At 39.4% G+C, this 22,639-nt stretch overlaps 1 protein-coding gene across 3 annotated transcripts in view; it reads right to left on the bottom strand.

The window, feature by feature from the left end:
* The window catches only part of DPYD (dihydropyrimidine dehydrogenase), a 696,413-nt gene that overhangs the window by 166,629 nt on the left and 507,145 nt on the right, over window positions 1-22,639 (bottom strand). For all 3 annotated transcript variants that reach the window (XR_013991662.1, XM_081024809.1, XM_081024810.1), the window contains one exon: window positions 3,629-3,697. Coding sequence is in view for 2 of the 3 variants with exons in the window: in XM_081024809.1 (XP_080880935.1) it covers window positions 3,629-3,697 (69 nt within the window). In the remaining variant the exon portion in view is untranslated. The remainder of the gene's footprint in view (window positions 1-3,628; window positions 3,698-22,639) is intronic.

Below are 22,639 nucleotides of genomic sequence, written 5' to 3'. Positions count from 1 at the left end.
CCTGGACCTTCCCCATCTCATCCTACCACTTGTCGTCAGACTTGGGCCAATCCCTCATCAGGTCCCTAACTTAAAACTTTCAGCTTTGGATCTTAATCACCTTACTGGTGCCAAGTAAAGTGCCATTCTTCCCATTATTTCTGTAATTGCCTCCTTTTTGTTTGTCACATGTCAATACACCAGCTCTGTACCTCTATTTTACTTCACTCAACAAGTATTTGAGGAATATCCACTAGCAGACAAAGCCCTGTGCTTGGAACTGGGGATTAGGCAGAGAACCAGACAGGGCTCTCCGCCCCCATGGAGCTTGCTTTGTAATAAGCAGGACAGAGATTAAAGAGCTCATGACAGCACTAGTAACCACCACTTTATTAAGTGCTACCAAGGAAAAGCACAGGCAGAGGCAGACATAGTTTTGGGGGAACCTGAAGCTTCAACAATTTGAGAAAACTTCTTCAAGAAAAAAATAATAAAAAATTACAAACGCAAAATGACAAACAGGGTCTTGGAAGTAGCTTGGGCAAGTAAGGGCCATGGAACAGAAGTATAGTAAGCTGACTTCTGAGGATAGGATCTCAGGAACAGGGCACGGGTTTGACCCACTAGCCAGGCGGCTTCAGTTTACACAGAAGCGAGAAGAGTGTGTGAGGAAGAAAGGACATTCCAGGCCAAGGGAACAGCAAAGGCTCTGAGTAGGGAATGTGCCGAAGGAGTAAAAGAAGGCCAGCAGGAACTGGCATGTGCAGATCAAACCCAAGATGCCGTTAGGAAGGAGGAGGGGCCAGACTATGTAGGACTTACAGGTCAAGGGGTTTGCATCTTAAGATAGTGGGAAGATTTTGGATTGCATGAGGGCAAGAAGATTAGTGGGATTTTCCTAAATAAACTTGGATGAGTGTGGTCGTGATGCGTACTGAACCACACCCAAGTGGTATGAAGCCTCAAATTTGATGGCCTTGCTTGCCCCCAAGCTTTGCCACTAGCTGAGAAAGAAACCTCAGTCCCTGTTGCCCTGCTCATATTTCCTATCACTGCCAGCCCTCACAGCTTCCTCAGGGTGGCAGCTGGGTTTTGTCATAGCCTTCATTGTACCTGCCAACGTGGGAGCATCAGGAATGCCAGTGTCAAGGCCTAACCCCGAGGATCTGGCCTTTCTCTCTAATTTTAGGTTTAGTTGAAGCATCTCACAACATGGCGTGGGATTTGGATCCCCTAGCAGCTGCCCAAAGGAGGCAGGGTGCACAACCCAAAAGTGCAGAGGAAAATTAAGCTCTGTGGTATGGAATTTGACCAATGAGAGACAAGAGACAGGAGGAAACCAGTAGATACATCCCTGACCCTTCTTAACTAAATTGCTGTGAGGCAGGATGATCCCACATAGCGCTCCCCAACTGTATGACTGAGCAATGGGATTCATTTCCTTGGGAGGTGGGGCCAGCTCTGTAATATACCACACTGTATCTGCTTTCCTTTCTTCCTACTTCCTTTCGCTTTTTTCCTCACCCTGGATCTTAAATGTTTATTCAAAACAGTAAAATAAAATGTTAACCTCTGGTGAAATGAATAAGTAATAATAATCCCTCCTGGTGCAAATTTCAATTCTGACATAGAGATTCTCAGTCTTCATTTTTTCATGTTCGTGTCCAACTGGATCTGTTATGCTGTTACACATGTGTCATTTCTGTTTTCAGGTATAACAGTAAAGAGCTGATGGAAGATTTCACTAATTCCCTGTTACATAATTCAAGAATTCTTCTACTATAAGTAGAGGAACTCCATGAATTTAAAATATATCTATCATCACATTAAGTCATTTGCTGAACTTAAAACCAGTGGTGTGCTCTCTTGGATTTCTTACAGCCCATTATCACCACCCGCAAAGACATGTACATTGTAAATGGTAAAGTAACTTTGGCTTGAACACTTTGTTTTTGTTGATTTATTTTAATGTGAGCTCTTCATTATAAGTACATCTGTTTTAATCTGTTTTGAAGCATGTGTTCACAAAAAGAAAGCCAAATATTGACTCTACAAAGCTTTATTGAGTGCCTGCCATAAGAGCTGTGACAGAATCGTGGTGACTGACACTGCCCTACAAGGGGATGTGAAGGCCTGGGAACAGTTCCTTCATGTGATGTGGCCGGGGTGGGTCCATATTTTAAGGTTACAGGGACTTTTTTTTTAGGTGACACCATCTATAGATTGACCTTCCTGATATGTAGATTGCTTTCCTGTGGAGATATTACACAGACTTTTGACTGAATGAAAGGCATCGTTTGCTTCTTCCTTTAAAAATTTTTCTGTCTTCTTTCCTTCCTTCTTTCCTTCCTTCTTTCTTTCCTTCCTTCCCTTCTTTCCTTTCCTTCCTTTTCACCCTCCCTCCTTCCCTTCCTTTTATTTTTTGCTATTAATACTTAGAAAATGATATTAAATTAAACTGCAATTAAAAGAATAAATATGGAATGTGAGAAATGTGAAAAAATCTTTAAGTTGGTTAGTATGTTACTAATACAAGGGATTTTTGATATTTTAAAAGTAAAATTCACTTATTTAAAAATTAATGCTCATTACTGAAGAAAATTTATTTTTTAAGTATTTTATTCTGCAGAAAGAGAAGCAAGCAAGCAGCATGATAAAGCCATTCATCATTGTCAGCTTAAAGTTGCAAAGCTCATGCCAAGCAGGGCTCTGTGGAAGATTTCATGGTCAATTAGGTAAATACACGTACAAAATGGACCCAGCACCAAAGATCATGAAGCCAATTACTGATCATGTTTAATTTCACCCTTCTAAGTCCCAGAAGTAATTTGTTCCCTCATAGTTTTAAGATGTCCAAATAAAATGTACAATCAACATTTCTGAACACTATTGAATGCTTTATAATATTTTATAAGGTAGAGTTTTTAGTTCATAAGCTATTCTTAGATTTATTCTTTTATATTTCTAAGAGGTTTTCAAGAAACCTCAGCTAAATCTGTCTAGAGCTATTTTTCATGACAGAATGATGGACATAAGTGTATAATTTTAAGTATGTATTTTTCTATTTGAAATACAAATTTGAGGCACATGGTTACTTGTTTGCATTTGTGAAAGATTCCATTTATATTATACAAAACCTGCTGACTAGTGTTCCATTCCGGAGCATTCTGTCCTATCATTTTAAGCATGTCTGTATTCAAACTCAATAGTATTAAATGAACCTTTTACATTTTAAAGATTCAAGAGTTTTATATTCGAAATTTCTTCTCTTGCTGTCAAACGAGTTTGCCTAAAGGCAAGGTAAGATCAAGTTAGACTCTCAAAGGTAGAATTAAATTTTATCATGACATCCATCATAATTTACAGTTTGCTTAATATGCAAATAAAGAGTATATGGATTCAAAGAATACAGGATTTTTAGGTAATGTGTGAAATCCAAGGGACTACCTTTATAAAATAGATTCCTTTTAAATTTACATTTCCATCATTTTAATGAAAACACAGGGTAAACAAATTATAATAGAACTGTTTTAAATTACCATTTTCCATTCAATTTTACTTCTACTGGGTTATTTTTCATCGCAGCTCTTTATTTAAAACTAATAAAAACAGATGAGAAGAAATAAATAGATACTAAAGAAATCATTACCTCAGCCATTTTGGAGAGTTCCATCCAGTCACTTTTGTTGTAAGTGCACATGATGCTAGCAATCACAATCTTTAAAAAAGAAAAAGGAAAGAATATCAAATATTTATGACTTTGTACAGGTGGGCATATTAATATTTACATATGTATGTTTATAATGGTAAACTATTCTGTAAATACTAGTTTTTGATTGTTGAACGACAAATCATTTAAAAACAGCAGGATATTATAGTGAAACAAAGGATACAATTTGGGGCTTCAAACTTATGTTAGAGACTTTCTCATTTGCTATTTTTGACTACTCGAGCAAGTTACTTAACTTTCCTGATTCTCAGCATTCTCGTTTTAAAAATGAAGATAATAATACTGACTTGCCAACCTCAGAAAACAACAGTGAGAATTATGTAAATTTGTGTATGTGATGGGTTGCCTAAATTGTGCAATGAAATAGAAATGCTTATTAATATAATTACTGATAAAGATAAAAGGTTTCAAGGTATGGAAGACAAATAAGTTAGTGTCTTCTTCAGTCATATCTTATAGTATGGATAATAATACCTTACATAGTACATTATAGTTTTAAATTTTGTTAAATGTTACTCATCCTATATTGGTGGCTTTACAGAGTAGTAAATTACAAGCACCTGATCTGAAGCCAGACATTCACATTAGAACTCTGACTTTACCACTTACTGTGTTGCCCTGGGCAAGACATTTCACTTCCTCATTGGTTAAATGTGGATAATAGTACTACCTACTTAGGAAAACTAATAGAAATTGCTAAGACACACACACACACACACACACACACACACACACACACACACACACATTTATACTGACCAGAGAAACCCAAAGCCGGGGAAGGCAGGTTTCCCAGCACTGACAACAGGATATGATATATGCTCTCAACTAGTGACTAACATGGTTCCTCTTTACTAAATGACAATTTGAATTTTGATAAAGCTGTTTTTGCTTCAAATATGTATTAATTGTGCCAGAGTTGGTTAAAATCATCATTTGCCTTCTAGGCTCTGAGGGTCATGAAAGCTCTACCGTTGGGCCTGATGGAGAGAAATAAGTATCCCTCAGAGAATTGTCTGAATATCACGAGCACTGGTGCTTTCAAGTGCCTGGGATGTATGGACTGGGTACGACTTTGGGCAGCTGTCACCGTGAAGGAGTGACAACTGGGTAGAGACATTATGTTAAGCTGAAGCAGGTTTCATTTGTATGTTCTGAGCAGCCAAGCACTACCCCGACCTCCTTTCCTGATCTTTTGAAAACAGATTCTACCCTCTTGCCCCAAAAGCTGGGAAAGTATCCGATGGAAACAGAGACCTAATCACAGGGCTTATCATAGTGATCAGCTCCCTGCCCCCAGGAGTCCTTCCCTGGAGCTGGGAAGGTAAAAGCTTTTGTTCTCATTAGTCCCTAAACTAGAACAAAGTGTGTTCAGAGCTGCAGGTGACCATTAACTCCTCATATAACCAACTCTCCCACTCCAAACCAAAGCTAGTTGCTCTAGATAAAACAGTTGAGACAGAGGAAAGTAGAGATGCAAGATGGGGGGAGACCTATGTTTACAGCCACTTTTAATCCAGGTGTCCCACAAACATACCTGTGCATGTGAACTAGTAAGTACCACTTCTGGCTTAAGAAAATTCAAGTTATATTCTTTTTTCTATCACTTAGAGTCTTGACAATTACTATATGCAAAACTAAGACTACCACTCTTGTAATAACTTCCTAAGTAATTTTTTAACTGTCAAGTAAATATAGGAGAAAAACAAATTTATATATTATTTTAAATGCTAAATTGAGCAGTCTAAATATCTTTATATAAAACCAAGGGATGGTTTGTAAAAATATATGGTGACATTCTATTTCAGAAGAATAAAGATGACCCCCCAAAGTATTTTATTCTTTATTAAAAAATACTATGATTTTTCAAGAAGTCAGGCCAATGGTGTCACAAATGCCAAGAGAGGGGAATGGTCCAAAAAGTAAGGAACAATCAACTGCGATAAATTCTTCTGAGAGTTTGTGTAAGATGACAAAGTGTCATGGATTTGGCAATACAGAACCCTCTTTACAAGAAGGGTTTCAGTGAAGTGGGGGAAAGAAGTCAGACTGGAATAGATTGAGTGAATAAAAATGAAGAAGTGAAGAGGAGTGATCCACAAATCTCTCTAAAGGTTTTGGTGGGCTAGCTCAATGAGAAATGAGATAGCAGGTGAAGGGTTGTGTAGGTTATCTTTCCAAACTTTTAAATTAAAAAATTACAATTCATGGTCAAATTATTCTTTTATAATTACATTTCTTTATGGAATAAGTAAAATGATATTATTAAGTCTTTTTTTGTTCAAATTGAATTACAATAAAGCTTACAGATCAGAAATTAAGGTGAAGAACAATATAAAACTTCCAATTGGTTACAAGCAGGCTATCTCGTCAAATTCCATTTACTTAATGTCTATGCTTAAAACACATGTTGCCAACACTTTTGGTATTCTGTAACCATACTGTGAACTACATTGGAAATTCAGTCAACAATTCAGCTTCAAGACAACCTAAATTTTTAAGTAGGGAAAAACTACAAAATGACAAACGTGAACAACTATAAATTACAAGTAGACGAGTTAGATTTTGTCAAACAATTTAAAAAAATCATTCCTAACACTACTGGGATTATGTTGAAAAGGAAATGGGACATGATTCTCAAAGACAGTTAAACTAAGAAAACATGCTTATTAAATATTAATTAACTGTACATCATTCAAATTTTAAATGGTTTTTATACCTTAGTACAAGTATAGTGAAAGTGAGATTGATACAGTTTTTCTGAAATGTACACATGGAGAATGGGATGTTAAAAGTGAAACTCATAAGCTCTTCAAATTTTATATTGTCATTGCTCATTGAACGGTTGAAGATGAAAATGTTATTCTTAAAGTTGCCTTTTTATATTATTTTAAAATTCATCATTTTTTGTGTTTATTTTGGGACCAATAAATGTCTTGTTTATACAACTATTCCTAACATATTTAAAGTTTAACAATATGCAAATAGTTACCATAGAAAATTAGAGATGTTTTGTACTAGATGAGGAAAAAACAAAACACTGTTAGACTACTCAGGAACCACAGTAACTGATGCTTTTTCCTCTCCTTTTGATCACTTCTTAATATATTTTTATCTAGTTTCTGTACCCAATGTGTCTAGCAACTGCTCTCTCCAAGATCACCAGTGACCTTGACAAATATATTAGACACTTTTCAGCCTGAATCTTTACCGATACCCTCTTAAGCACTCAGACAGTGAACACCTCCAGCTTCCAGAAACCCTCTTCCACATGAGCTTTGCAAATACCTCTTTTCCTTAATTTTTCTATTTTTGTTGTTTCTTCTCAGGTTCTTTGACTTCTGACTATCTTTTACACATTAATATTGTTAATATCCTCAAAGTCTACTCATGGTCCTCTTTTAGTGTCTGTGGGGACAGAGCCAGGAGCAGTTTCCAGGCTCTCGGCCTCACATGGAAAGGTACTGGCTCAGGTAGTAAATGGCTATCAACTGTGATTGGATGGCCATCAGCTGTGGCTAGTTGGCCGTCAACTGTAACCAGTGAGCTATTGGACACTAATATAACTGCTGTGACTACGCTAGCAGAAAAAATGGGGGCTAGCAGGAAGATGGTGACTGGCAAGCGCGGATTGCAGTTAGGACGGTGGGTTGTGGACAGTGTGGCTCCTGCTTCCCGTGTCTCCAACCCAGCCGCCAGCGAGTATATAGTGGTATGACTCCCCCATCTATGACTCCATGGGTGTTCCTTTTTGGCCTCACCATATCCTGCTTTCTTATGTGGGGAGCAGGAGCTGAGACCCCGCCTGACACCCTGCATGACAGTGTCACTTCCTTCACATTCTTTAGACATCATATTTACAATGATTTCAGATACCTAAACGCAGAAAATTCATAAAGTGCACACCTCCAACCTTTATCTCTCTTGAGTGCTAGAACAGCATATTCAACTCTCTTTTAACACTTAAATTGAATTTGCCAAAAACCACACTTAAATTCCTCCACCCTAATGTTGCTTATTTCTCCACATTAAATATGCTTATACTCTAACCTTTCGTCCCAAGTTAGAAAACTTCAAGATTTTCTTTCTGTTTCTTTCTCTCATTACCTACATCAACTAATCACCAAGTTATTCTCTAGTTCACTGGTTCTCAAACTTGGCTGAACACTGAAATCACCTGGAGAGTAAAAAGTAAATAAATACCCCCAAGGATTCTAAGTTAACTTGTATAGTTAGGCCCAGACATCAGGGTTTTTCAAGGATCTCCAGGTAATTCTAAAGTTTAAGAAAGTTTGAGAAGCACTGCTCTTAGTTACTTCCCAGATATCTCTTCTAAGTGTTCCTGACTCTTCATCATGACTGTCTTACTTAAGATCCTCTCCTCTGCTCCCCTGGATTACTGAAGTAGATTCCTTAGTAATCTCCCTATTTCTGCTTCCAGTCTATGCCATCAGCAGATCCTCCTAATGAGATAAACCTGATCATATCATACTTCTGCTTCAACTTTGGGATAAAATCCAACTAATATGTGATATAAGACCAGAATGACCCAACCACATTGAGTTATTTGACTTCCTGAATATAACATGTATTCTGAATTCTATTGACCATACGTCTATTCCTTTTTTCTAAATGAATAAGGAATGAACCCTGTGCTCTAGGAGCATATAGTATAATAAAGAAGACACAAGCAAATTGATATGAAAATAATTATAGTGTATGAAACCAAGATATAGTGAGAGGAGAAGGGAAAGAGTAGTCATTTGTACCTGCATAAAGCAGGGAAGGCATCATAGAAATGTAATTCTTAATTGATTTGGAAATCATGCAGGGGTATTTGTTGGAAATTGATAGGATTAGAAACACAAGGTACAAAAGCGCTCTAGATGGAGTGAGCGGCAGAAGCAAAGGCACAGGATGCCGTGTTAAAGAATATGCTCTGTTTAAAGTCTCAAGTAGTTCACTTTAGCTCTGGTGAGATGAACGGCTACACTTCGCGGACAGTGGAGCTGGACGCATACGTAGGAACTGGGTTATTCAGTCAAGTGGCTAAAATAAGAGTTTCTAATCAGCCAAGCTGAATAGATTTGAATTTTCGATTACTCTGTCTAGTAAGTTCCTGCTCCTTTTTTAGACATTACCTCCTGTAAGAAGTCTTCCCTGTTTTCTCTTCCCCCACTAATTGTGTCAGGCATCCCTTCTCTGAGACCCCACAATATTATTATACCATATTAAATTGTTGTTTTTTATGTTTTTCAACAGATGAATGAAGTTTTGGGGGGCAGGGCCCAATTTTTCACCTCTATATCTTCATATACCTAGTATTGTGCCTTGCATGCAACTGGCATTCAATAAATATTTGCTTCAAAGGAATACAAAAATAGGAAGCTGAGATAATGAATTCCAAGTAATGCATATTCTTATTACCAATCCCAGTATCTAAATGTAAGCAAATTTTTATATTCTAGAGAGAGAATGGGAAGGACAGATAAATGGTACAAGGTAAGAGGTTCAAGAACCGCTTATATTTTATAAAGCATACTTCGTATCAAAGAGTAATAATCCATTACATTTCTTTATATATTTACACTTAATATACATTTTCACATACATTATCTCATTTATTTCAGACAGTAACTTTGAATTTAGAAAACCTTATACTGAGAATAATGAGCACAGATAATTTATACTATTTTACCAGGTGAAGTTTATCAATAGCAGAAGTAAGGATTAACGTCTTTTGACTCCAAGTTCCTCTGTACCACATCAAGACTATACCATATTGATTTCCTATCCTTTCGGTTTACATTCAAGATTCTAGTTGGTTTTGCATCTTCAACCCTTTTGGGGAGATTATTTGAAAACAAGTGGTTCCCTCCCTGTATCCATGCCCCTTTTCAGTATAACTATACAGCTATTCCCATCAAGTGGGGCATTCATTTACATACCCTTGAATCTGGGCTGACTGCAACTTTTTTAATCAATAGAACATGGCAAAAGTGAAGTGCCAGTGCCAAACCAAGGCTTAAAGAGGCTTTGTCCTCTTCCGCTTACTCTTGAAATTCAGCCTAGCCCTATGACCCAGATGTCATAGCCTGCTGAAGAAACCAAGATCAATAAAACAGGGAGGGATGGGCCTGAGGCCTGCCAGCCCCTAGCCACCTGGAAGCTGACTGCAGATGAACTGTGACCAACTGAGACCAGAAAAACCATGCAGCTTAGCTTAGCCCAAATTGTTAATATACGAAATTGTGAACTAAGTTATTATTGCTTCAATCTACTAAGTTTGTGGTGATCTGTTATGTAGCCAAAGCTCACTGATAACACCAGAGTAAGTATGACGACACAGTAAGAACTAGCACATGTTGTGTTCCTGCCTGTGCCAGAACAGTGGCGAGCATCTCACATGCGTTCTCTCCAATCCTTAGAACAACATGACAAAGTAGAAATCATCAGCCCCATTTTACAGATAGAAAAACAAAAACAAATTCAAGACCAATAACCACTCGTGGTTGTTCAGCTAATAAAAGTAAATACAAATCTTGAACTATCTGGCTATAATACGTTTTTCTAAATTATTTTTCTGTGTTTCTTATTTACAACTATAGAAAATCTTGCAGGTTTATATTTCAACATAGCGCATTCAATGTGTGTCAATTTTTATTACTTCCATTCCCGAATGCTAACTTTGATTCTATGTTCTTGGCCAATGGGTTATTTCATTGTAACTCTATAAATAACATTTAAGCTAGATAGGCAGATGTAACTACCTAGAAACCACAAAGTCAGAGGAAAGATCAAGTGAGCAATACCCAATGAGATGATTGACTGTATCCTAACTACTTAGACATGTTAAGAAATGAAGATAGGGTAGTGTTGGCCCTTTATAATCTGGCCCCAAATCATCTTGCTGCTCCTTATCTTGACACACCAAATTGAACCCCTTATATACACTGCCCTCAGATGTCCTTTTAGGTTTCCACTCTTTTCCCCATGACGGTCACTTTTTCTGTTTTTCTTTTTAATAAGTTTTTATTTTTCAATTATAGTTGTCATACAATATTATATTACTTTCAGGTATACAACATTGTGATTAGACATTTATATAACTTAGGACATAATCACCACAAGTTTAGTACCCATCTGACGTCATACAGAGTTATTACAATATTATTGACTATATTCCTTGTGCTGTATTTTACATCCCCATGACTATTTTGTAATTACCAATTTGTACCACTTAATCTCTTCCCCCCATCACTCACCCCCAAACCCCCTCCCATCTGGCAACCATCAAAATGTTCTCTGTATCTATGAGTTTGTTTCTGTTTTGTTTGTTTCTTCTATTTTGTTTCTTAGATCTCACATATAAGTGAAATCATATGGTATTTGTCTTTCTGTGTCTGACATGTTTCACTCAGCATATTACTCTATAGGTCCATCCTTGTTGTTGTAGTTGTCAAGATTTCATTTCTTTTTATAGCTGAGTATTGGGTGTTTTCTTCTACCTTATCTTCTAAATTGCTGATAAAAATCTTCTGCTTCATCAAATCTACTGTTGATTCCCTCTAATGTATTCTCCATTTTAGTTATTCTATTCTTCATTTCTGACCGGTTCTTTTCATGCTTTCTATCTCCATTGTTATGTTTCCTCTTTGTTGAAGTTCTTCCTGAGGGCACTGAGCATCCTTACAACGAGTGTATTGAACTCTGCATCTGGTAGTTTGCTTGTCTCCATTTTGTTTAGTTGTTTTTTCTGGAGTTTTGTTCTGCTCTTTCGTTTGGGACTTGTTCCTTTATCTCCTCATTTTGGCTGCCTCCCTGTATTTGTTTCTATGTATTAGTTAGAGCAGCTGTGTCTCCCAGTCTTGGTAGAGTGGCTTTATGTAGTAGAGATCCTGTGGGGCCCAATGGCACAGTCTCCCTGGTCATCTGAGCTGTGTCTTCCAGGTGTATCCCTGGTGTGGGATGTGTGCGCCTTCCTATTGCAGTTGAGCCTTGCTTGACCCTCAGGCTGATTGGTTGTGAGGACTGGCTGTAACTACAGTGGAGGAACTGTTGTGCAGGGGCTGACCCTAAGGAACAGGATTCAGTTTAGGAGGCTGTGGTACTTGCCAAGTCTACACTTTGGGAGTGTCATTTGTGGAGGTGATTGGGTGGTGCTCTGTTGTGTTCTGAAGATGGCCTGTGGATATGTTGGTTCTGGGGCCTCTTGGAAAGAGCTCTAGTGCAACTCCCTGTGCCCTGCTTGGGGCCACTTGGTATGGGCTATAAAGTGATCTGCAGGTGGTTGCCATTTGTGCTGGGATTGAAGATGCCTGGGAGAGGCTAAGTAAGGTGTGTACTGAGGCTGGCTGCCAGGCTTGGGGTAGCTTATCAAGAGGCACGGGCCACATTAAAGCCAGATGTTGCTTGATCAGGATTTGTGAACTTTTGAGATTTTGTAGTTAAGACATGAACATGAACATGAACAAAGAGAAGACTTTTGTATAGAAAAGCCACTGGAAGTGGCTTGGGTGGGCCTGCAAGTTGCATAGGGTGGGATCTCAGGGAATCATCAGGACAGGGTGAATGCTGTTAGCTAGGTCGATGGAGACTCAGTTATGACACCCGCCTGTGTATGCAGGCTGGGTGAGGAGAACGCTAAGGAAAGGAACAATGGCTCTGCCAGCACTTCTGTCTGGGAAAAAGCTGCCCCACTAGCCTTCGCCCCACAGCCAGACAATTCAGTACCTCTTCGTATGTCCCCAGAGCCTCTAGGGCTGCTGCCCCAGCACTAGAACTCAAAGTGAATGAGTCCATTAGGAAGTATATCCCTGCACGGGTCCTTTAAGAGGAATGCCTGGGACTCCAGCTGCCCTATTTCTCACTCAGTCACAATCTCCACTGTTATGGGGGCTTCTCTCCCTTTCACTGGAATCCTAGGCTGGGGAGACTGGTGTGGGGTTGTGACCCCTCATTCATCAGTGTGGACCTTCACAATCAAAATATCCCTCCATATTTTTAACCACCACACATAGGTTTGGGACCAGCCTGCATCTCCATCCGTCCTACCAGTCTCGACATGGCTTATTCTACATATCCTGAGTTATTGGACTCTGGTCAGTAGACTTTAGGCAATTCACAATGATAGTTGTTCTGTAGTTTAGTTATAATTTTGATGTGGTCATGACAGGAGGGAGTGTTTACCTACTCTGCCTTCTTGATCAGAAGCCCCTGGTCCTTCTTACAGTACCTCCTGACTCCTCTGACAGTACATCTACTATTCACTTTTCAAGGTCTAACTGTAATTTCTATTATAACACCTTCAGTGACCTCAGAGATAAAATCACTGTTTTCACTGTGTACTTGAATGGGATGTGCCTACTTTTATTCCAGTTCCTGTCACATTGCATCACAGACCTCAGAGATAAAAATCACTGTTTTCACTATGTACTTGAATGTGATATGCCTACTTTTATTCCAATTCCTGTCACATTGCATCACAGATCCATGTTTGTCTATACCACTATCTTCTCTTACTCCACTCGGTGGGGTAACATGCTAATTTTTATTTACCTTTGTTTTCTTAGTATTTGGTTCAGCTTTGCATAGCATCTAATACATATTTAATAAATGTCTGCAGAGGAATGTTATTTTTTATATTATTATTTATATTTTATTATTATTTTTTAAAGTTTCTGATTCATTCCTATAAAGACTAGTTGTTGCTGCAAGCATAGAGAAAAAGTACACATGTGAAATATTGTGATTACCATATATTTTTATTCCTATAAGCCATTTACTATCTTCATTGCACGACTTTGGCACTGACTTTAATAAATGATGTCTCCCTGGATTTGGTTGTTGTTCGGGCACTATTGACCCTTCACTGAGTTTGCAGTAAGTCAACTGAAGTCATAAGATTTGAATTTACTACACACACACACACACACACACACACACACACACACAAATATATATTTCATACATAAGACCTGTGTAGGAGACTTGATTTTTGCTTTTATTTAAAAGGTCAAGTATGTTGCCTGTATTGATGTGGTTCATTCAGAGACATAGTCTTCCAAAGGCACATAAAAGAATTGATTTGAAATGTGTTATGAAGTTATCTATATTTCAAGTGTACACTTTTCAATTCAGAGGCTACAACAAATATTCATTTAATAAACTGCCTTTATAAATTAATAAGGCTAATAATTAATACAGTGCTAAAAAGTGACATAGGAATTTGGAAAAAAGAAATTAAAGAAAATAATAAAAATAACTCTTATGATAATTACATGGATGATACACTACATTACACAGTTTGGGCACTTCTTTCAGTACCATACAGATAGTGCATAGTTGTTGTAAAGATTATTGAAACATTTTCTGTTAAGACTTTAAATCCCAAAATGCAAATTTTATGTAAATACTAAGTGTTATTGTGATTATTTTCTGAGATGTAGCTCTTTTTCTCTCATTAACTAGGATTGCGTATTTACTGCACATTCAATTAGATAATCATGCTGTGTAAGTTAGTGATACTATGTCTGAAGTACTGGATGGTAAGCTTCTAGAGGATATAGGTGTGTCTTCCACCTCAGCATATGGCCCCTGTGGGCTGAGAATGCCTGTTCTGTTTACCAATGAACACTTATTAGGAACTCAAAATATTTGTTGAATGAAGAAATAAATAATAGTAGAAATGCAATAAATGTTTATTAAATGCAATGCTTTTAAGAAGTCAAGGACTTCTGAAAACACACAACTTAGTATTTTCCAACTATACGCTATTATGTCACAGAAATTCTATAGGAAGGCTTAAATTCAATTCACATTGCTGTGTACCCTTGAGAGACTCTATCCTGGCTGCTTCCTCACACTTACATATTCTCCCCCAGACATCCACAGGCACTCTCCCACATTTCCTTCCAGTCTCTGCTCAAATGTCATTGTCTCAGTGACATTCTATTTAAGATTACAAAGCATCCCCTCCCAGCTCTATTTTCTTTTCCGTGGCACTTTCTATTATATCACTTTCATATTTAATATATTTAATGTCTTTCTCCCCTCAGCTGCAATGTAAACTCCACTAGAGTAAGGCTCGTTGTTTTTGATACATGTGTTAATAGTAGATGCCCCTTACTTGTGGAATGCATAATCAAATACTGACATATCATCCAAATGTCTTTCTGCATTAACTACCTGATCTATAAAATGGGAATAAATTGGTTTAGCAGACTTATACCGTAGGGATTATTCTTAGAATTACATGGTATTATATATTTGACATTAAGTACTTTTCAATGAAATTCAATGATTATTTTTAACTAATAGAATAATGTCATATTCAGATTTGCCATTTTATACAATTTAGTTACAGTGCAAACAATGACATTTTGAATTAGCACAATACTATGATTTTAAACATACACAGATAAGACTTTTAAAAATATGTCATTGAAAAGGGTAGGAAGCATCACATTTAATGGTCCTTTGATTTTTCTCTATTGTCACATTGTGGGCATATTTTATTTGTAATTTACCGTAGTTTAAGAAAAGAGGTAGACCCAAAGAAACACATTTTATAGTTTTACCTTTTATAGATACTTTAACAATTATTTTAAGATTTCACTAAAATGCTAGGACACCTTTTCATTGAATTATGTTTTTTGGCTGACACTGCTTTATCAGAACTGAGATTAATTTTTTTTTCCTACTTACTCAGAAAAATTCTAAGAACTGTAAGCCCAGACTTCTGTGCTTCCCGGATCTGGAGGACCCAAGGGGAATCACTACTGCAAACAGATGCCACACTAAGGACATAGTTGGATGCTGGGACTGGCTGCAACGTTGGGCGAGGAAAGGATGGAGTGTGGTGCGAGTTAGAGATCATGCCCTATACCTGACAGGTCTAAAGGGCATGCATTCTAAACCACGAAGCTGGAAGCTTTCCTTCCAACCCATGCTCTGCATGAGACATAAGTATTTCCAGTGCACCTGTCTTTCTCCTATGCACTTCTGTAATTACTCATTCATCACCTTTCTCCCCAGGAGACCACCTACTTCAATGCCCCACCTTGAGACAGGCACAGAGAAGGAGATGAGTGAAAACTAGGTGAATGAATAAACTAATGATCCCACCTTCACTTATTTTTTCTGCTCTTCTTCCTCCTCTTCATCACACCCCATCCCACATAATTTTCCTCCCCTCAGTCAGACCTTTCTGAACGGTGATCTATTTCCATGTTTTGCCTCATGTGCTTCTACCTCTGCCATTTTGAGCTGCTACATCTGCTAATCATAGACACCTTGGTAAACAGCACAGAAACAAACCTCTCACAGACTTCACTTTTCAGGGTAATGATTAATGATGCTTAACTAATAAAACATTCATTGCACCACTGATATTGATAAATGGTTCCCTTGTCTTAACATGCTGTTGATACTTAGGAATCAACCAAAGGTATGTCCCACATTTTGTAAACATCTTAGGGTTTCATCTATATTCCAAATTTTAGTTCAAAATGTTCCTTCTCAGAAGTTGGCAGAGTGATTTACAATAGAAGCAATGACAGGACCTTTTTTTGAAGTGATTGGAACCTTTCTGGTATAAACTTTATACAGCATAATGAATGTGCTGGCATTTGGTCCTTATTTGCATACTATAAAAATAAAACAGAGTGTACAACAAAGTCCTTGTTAAATTCACGTTAGCTGTTAAATGTAGAAACTCAGGAAGCAATGTAACCTAATTAAACTCAAGAAATTGTATTCAAGCCATGCTTATGTACTAAGATAATACATATGCACTAATATTTATAGTGTATGCAAAGGGTACACACCTAATTTAACATAAAGAAAAAAAATCCCCAAATTTCTTTGCTAAATTAATCATTTTATAAAATATTTCTAATATCACTATTAGTTATTTCAACTGCTGGGCTAAATTCACATTTGTCTATAATTAATGCATTAGCAGTTATAATCTAAAGCAAACTCTGAAGGATGTTCTCAGAGCTTAAAATATGATGCTTTTTTTCACAATAATATATTGGAAGTTTACAAATAAAAAAGTTTATTTGTGCCTCTTAAATGTTCCTTTTCTCATTGTTTATACTTTCTGGCTTGCTCATGAATGCACAGATGTTAATATCAATGCTGTTTTTAAGGAATAACAATGAGGTGTTTGTTTTGTAATCTTTTCTCTTGAGTCTCCCACATATAATTACATGATCTTTGAAACTTACAAAACAAATAGGAGAAAAGTAGCCTTTCAGAATGAAGTAATTGTATAACTGGGTTTGTAGTCCTCTAAATTAAGGGTAGATTATACATTTTTCCATGTAAGACTTGCCAATTTGAAAGTTTGCTTAAAAATAAATTTATAAGCATACACTTGTCTTAGGAATTATTGTATAAAGGTACACACAATTAAGAGTTAAGAAAAAGTATAAGGCTGCAACTTCAGATCATCAAGTGCTTTCTGATTTAATAGTTACTATATATTTTCAAAGAGCATTATAAAAACTATACCACTGATTGTTTTAATTACTTAAAATAAGGCAAAGAATGGCCTCTACAATAATTTTATTTAAAAGACAAATTCTGGTTCAGAACGTTTTGAATTATGTACAAACCCCTCCAATTTTCTATCACTTAATGAAGGAAAAGAGAGGCATCCTTCCCTCCCCCACCACAGAAGCCCACATAGTAGGAACCATAAAAGGTTGTGATGAGGATTTTAGTCTCAGATGCAGTCCATGTCCCCACATGTCTCATAAATTCTTCTAATGCATTTCACATGCATGGTGGTGAATGCCTATTCAGTGAAAAGGTTTACCATATGCTGCATTTTTCAACTACTACCAAGAACAAAGAGCAAGTGGTCCCTGGCCTTGTATGTGGGGCAAAAAATATAAAAGCAAAACAAAAACCTCTTACATTTTTACTAACTGAAAGAATGAATGCACATTGTAAAGAATGAGGGGAAGCTTCTTTGGATATCATGCTGCTCTTCCCTCATTGAGACAAAGTGTTCAATGAGGGACAGATAGGGAGGAAAAGAGATATGAATGTGGTAGACTTCATGTGTCACCCAATCCATCTTCTCCACATAAAGGATGAACTGCTTGCTACAGTACAGCATGAAAGGTTGCCTTCGGTATACTTTTACAATGACAGGGATTTTCGCTATTTCTTTAGGAAGAATTCACAACATAGTAGGTAGTTACTGTCAAGAGTTTTTTTCTTGTTCTTTTTCCCTTTCTCCCTTCAAGATACTCTTAAGTAGGCCTCTCCAACCAGATTAAGCAATCTCTTTTCCTCTTTTCTTTAAATATATTCTAATGACTTGGCATACTATACCTTAGCATACATTATTCAGCCAAGCCATAGAGATTTACTACCTTTGTTAATGTATAATATTGCCCCCAAATTATTTATGTAATTAATATATACGTTATATATATAAAAATCATATAGATTATATACATACATACACATATACACTTTCAATCAACTACCCTAATAACTCTACCATGAAACAGACCCCTATGCACCCAAATTACTCAGCCAAACACACACGAGTATACATATATACACGTACACATACATATTAAAAATAGTATACATTGGGAGGAAAAATCTTAGTATACAAATTTAACCTCAATTTTTTTTCCTATCTATGCAAAGTCCTTGTTTTCAAATTGTAATTTATTGCAATTAGTCTCTTTGTTAGTTACCAGCCTCCATGGAGCACACAAGCCATTTCCAGTAAAGGACTCACTGTATCAAAAACACCATAGCAAATAAGCTGCAGGTGTTGTAAAGCTCATTATATGGGGTGTTAGCCCTATCTTATGCTTATGGTCTGTAAGAAATGGAGGGAACAATTCACTCAATCAAATTAGGGTCTACATTTCATGTATTAAAGAACATGTATGCTTTCGGCCTGTTGTTGGTTTCATGCGGATATTTTTCTGATGTGCACCAGAAGGGACCCATAGTGGAAAATTAACTCGGCTTTTTAACTAGCAGCTGAGGATGCTCATCTTGTAAAAATACTCTGCCCACTCCATTTATGACTGCCCACTTATTTATTTGTGCAAGAGGTTTCATTCTCTCTTGAATATGCTGTAGCTATAAAATTTCTAAGAGTCGAGTTTTTCTACGTGCCAAGTATTTTAGTTCATAACTAAGCTCGCTAACAACAACTGCACTGAATCATTTCTATAGCCTGCCTTGGCTTTTGGTCTGCTTTAAAGGGTCAGCTTCTTCATCTCGTCAATTTATCTTAAATTATTTTGTCAACGAATCTATTTTAGGCCACTCTAAAGAATATTTATTAAACAAGTATCTCATTCTTTACCAAAAAACTCATTACTCTTCCCTATATTTCCACTAAATTTTACTTTATCGAATTAAAATTTTGAGACGTCATCAAAATGGCAGCGTGAGGTGAGCCTCTGGAATCTTCCCTGGAATTTACAACACATTGAAAAACTATAACTCCATAAAGGACTCCCTACACAGCAGACAGGCAACACAAAGAGGTTCACTACTGAATTAACCTAAAGGTGGTTGAATTGCCCGAGTTGGGGAGGAGGGAAGGAAGAAGTGAGCAGACGAGGCAGCAGGGCATGAGGACGCAGACCTAGCTCTGTGCTCCGACCTTGCTGCATCTTGGAACTGCCACAGCTGTGGGAGAGGGAAGAACTCAGACTGCTAGGGTTCCGTTTATGGCCCACAAGGCTGAGGAGACGGCACATAACACGGCTGAAACCAATGCTCACGGCAGAGACCTTGGAGCAAAGACGGAAGAAGGCTGAAAATGGTAGTTTAAGCCCTCACTGCTGCAGAGAACGGAAGCCTTGGGCACTGAAACTAGCCACCCCCTCTGTCACGCAGGGGACCCTGCTCGCTGCGCCATTTGTCTTGCAGGGTCTCAGCTCCCACTCCCCGCCTAAGAACGCAGGACACGGTAAGGCCAAAAAGGAACACCCACGGAGCCATAGATAGGGGAGTCAAACCAATATATTCTCGCTGGCGGCTGGCTGGAGACACAGGAAGCAGGATCTACATAATCTGCCTAACAGCGGTCCGCGCTTGCCAGCCACCATCTTCTCGCTAGCCCCCATTCCTATTCCTGCTAGCGTAGCCACAGCCGTTATATTAGTGGCCAATGGCCTACGGGTTACAGCTGACGGCCAACTAGCCACAGCTGCTGGCATCTGATCACAGTTGATGGCCATTTACTACCCGAGCCAGCACATTTCTATGTGAGGCCGAGAGCCTGGAAACTGTTTTTTTGGGGTTTTGTCCCCACACTCCACCCCTACAGGGTCTCGCCTCACAATCTACGCGACAAGCGTCTTCTGCGAGGGGCCCAGTGCAAGGAGCCTGGAGGTAAATGCACTATCCTGAACACAGCCAGGCTCTCTGGGCACAGCCAGGGTTTCTCAGGGCACCACCCCAGTACTTCTGGGCACAGCCAGACATCCTGGGCTTCTTAGGGTACCACCTGTTTCCCCGGGCACAGCCAGGTTTTCTCAGGGCACCACCACAGTACTTCTGGTCACAGCCAGACTTCCTGGGCTTCTTAGGGTACCACCTGTTTCCCCGGGCACAGCCAGAGTTTCTCAGGGCACTGCCACTCTCTCTGGACACAGCCAGACTTCCTGGACACAGCCAGGGCTCTCAGGGCACTGCCACTCTCTCTGGACACAGCCAGACTTCCTGGACTCAGCCAGGGCCTCTCAGGACACTGCCACTCTCTGGACACAGCCAGACTTCCTGGACACAGCCAGGGCTCTCAGGGCACTGCCACTCTCTCTGGGCACAGCCAGACTTCCTGGACTCAGCCAGGGCCTCAGGGCACTGCCACTCTCTCTGGGCACAGCCAGACTTCCCGGACACAGCCAGGGCTCTCAGGGCACTGCCACTCTCTCTCTGGGCCTCTCGGGGTACCGTGCTGGAACAACAGCGGCTCACATCAAGGTGCTTACATATTATCAATGGCGGCCAGTCAAGACACAAAAGCAAACATCAAACCAGTCCCACTACATGGTGGTATGTTCCCAAACAGTCAAGTGTCCATTAAATTAGGGATGGAAGGCAATTCCCCATAGTCCATAGTCGTTCACCAGGGCTGTCCTGGGGGTGAGGGATGACCTTGACCTCACCCTCATCTCCCAAGGAGGACTCAGCAAGCGTTTCCTCCTGGGACTACAAGTCCTGCATCCGGGCTGCCTCAGCAAGCAGTTCCCAGCCCACAGGGCGGCAACAACCTTTGCTTTCTCCGCTTTCTCCGGCCTCTGCTGGTTGGGGAACCATCCACGTCTTTCCACCCCTCCACGGGAATCGAGCTCTCCGGCAGCTGCTCCTCCTGGTCTTCCTCAGACTGATCTTTCATACACACAAACTGCTCCACTGCCCTTCGGAAAGCTTTGGCCAGCACCGTATCCTGCCAACTACGCCATGTGTCATGCGGCGGACCCTGCTCGCTGCGCCATTTGTCGTGCAGGGTCTCAGCTCCCACTCCCTGCCTAAGAACGCAGGACACCGTAAGGCCAAAAAGGAACACCCACGGAGCCATAGATAGGGGAGTCAAACCAATATATTCTCGCTGGCGGCTGGCTGGAGACACAGGAAGCAGGATCTACATAATCTGCCTAACAGCAGTCCGCGCTTGCCAGCCACCATCTTCTTGCTAGCCCCCATTCCTATTCCTGCTAGCGTAGCCACAGCCGTTATATTAGTGGCCAATGGCCTACGGGTTACAGCTGACGGCCAACTAGCCACAGCTGCTGGCATCTGATCACAGTTGATGGCCATTTACTACCCGAGCCAGCACCTTTCTATGTGAGGCCGAGAGCCTGGAAACTGTTTTTTTTGGGGTTTTGTCCCCACACCCTCCCAACTTTCCCAGTGCTCGACCCACGCCCACCTGCCCACTGCTAGAAGCAGAACAGTAGCAGTGTCAGATCAAAAGAACAGAATATTTGCAGTTCTGAGAACTGTGGACCGCAGACACAGATTCGCAGCCCAACTAGTTCTGGCAAAGGGGAGGGAGCTATGTAAGCGCGACCAGCTGTGGTGGTCGCCTCCATTGCTCTGGGCCACCTCTCACAACTCATCTAGCCCCTGGCCTCACCTGTCTGGGCGGATCCCTGCAGGAGTAAACAGAATTGCTGAAACACACAAGCTTTGAATCTGGTGGAGACAGAGCTTTGGAACTTCAAAAGCTCCCGCATTTCCACACAGACATTGCGCCCTGTGAACCAGGCGAACTATTAACAGAAGAAAAGCCCATCTCCCAGGGAATCAACCCATTGTGTGAGAAGCTGGAATAGTGCAGAGAAATCATCGAACTAGCGTGTGAGAGCTAGAGAGAAAAAAAGGCTGCAGTTGGAGAGAAAATAAAACATGCTACAAACGCGTACTGGAAAACAAAAGAAAGACCTCTTCCTATCAACCTGTTGCAGAACCCACTCCTATAGATGTCTAGGAAGAGAAATAATAAATCGTTAATAGCCATGAATAACCAAGGCAACAAGACAGCTCAGAGAGAAAGTGAAAGTCTCCAGAATATGAACTTAAAGATATGGAAATATGTGACTTAAATGACAGAGAATTCAAGATTGCAGTTTTGAAAAAAACTCAACGAGATGCAAGAAAACACAGAAGGGCAGTTTAATGAACTCAGAAACACTATCAAAAAACAACATGAACATTTTACCAAAGAGATTGAGATTTTTGAAAAAGAACCAAATAGAATTTCCTGAGGTTAAGAACTTAATAGAAGAAATCAAGAATGAAATAGCCAGCTTAGGTAGAAGAGTTGACTAGATGGAGGAAAGAATCAGTGACATCGAAGATAGAAACCTGGAAATGACACGGATGTAAGAAGAAAGAGACTTGAGACTTAAAAGAAATAAAATAAAGCTA

Source organism: Rhinolophus hipposideros (genome assembly GCF_964194185.1).
Source record: "Rhinolophus hipposideros genome assembly, chromosome: 19".
NCBI lineage: Eukaryota > Metazoa > Chordata > Mammalia > Chiroptera > Rhinolophidae > Rhinolophus > Rhinolophus hipposideros.
This window is presented reverse-complemented; position numbering and strand designations above follow the sequence as displayed.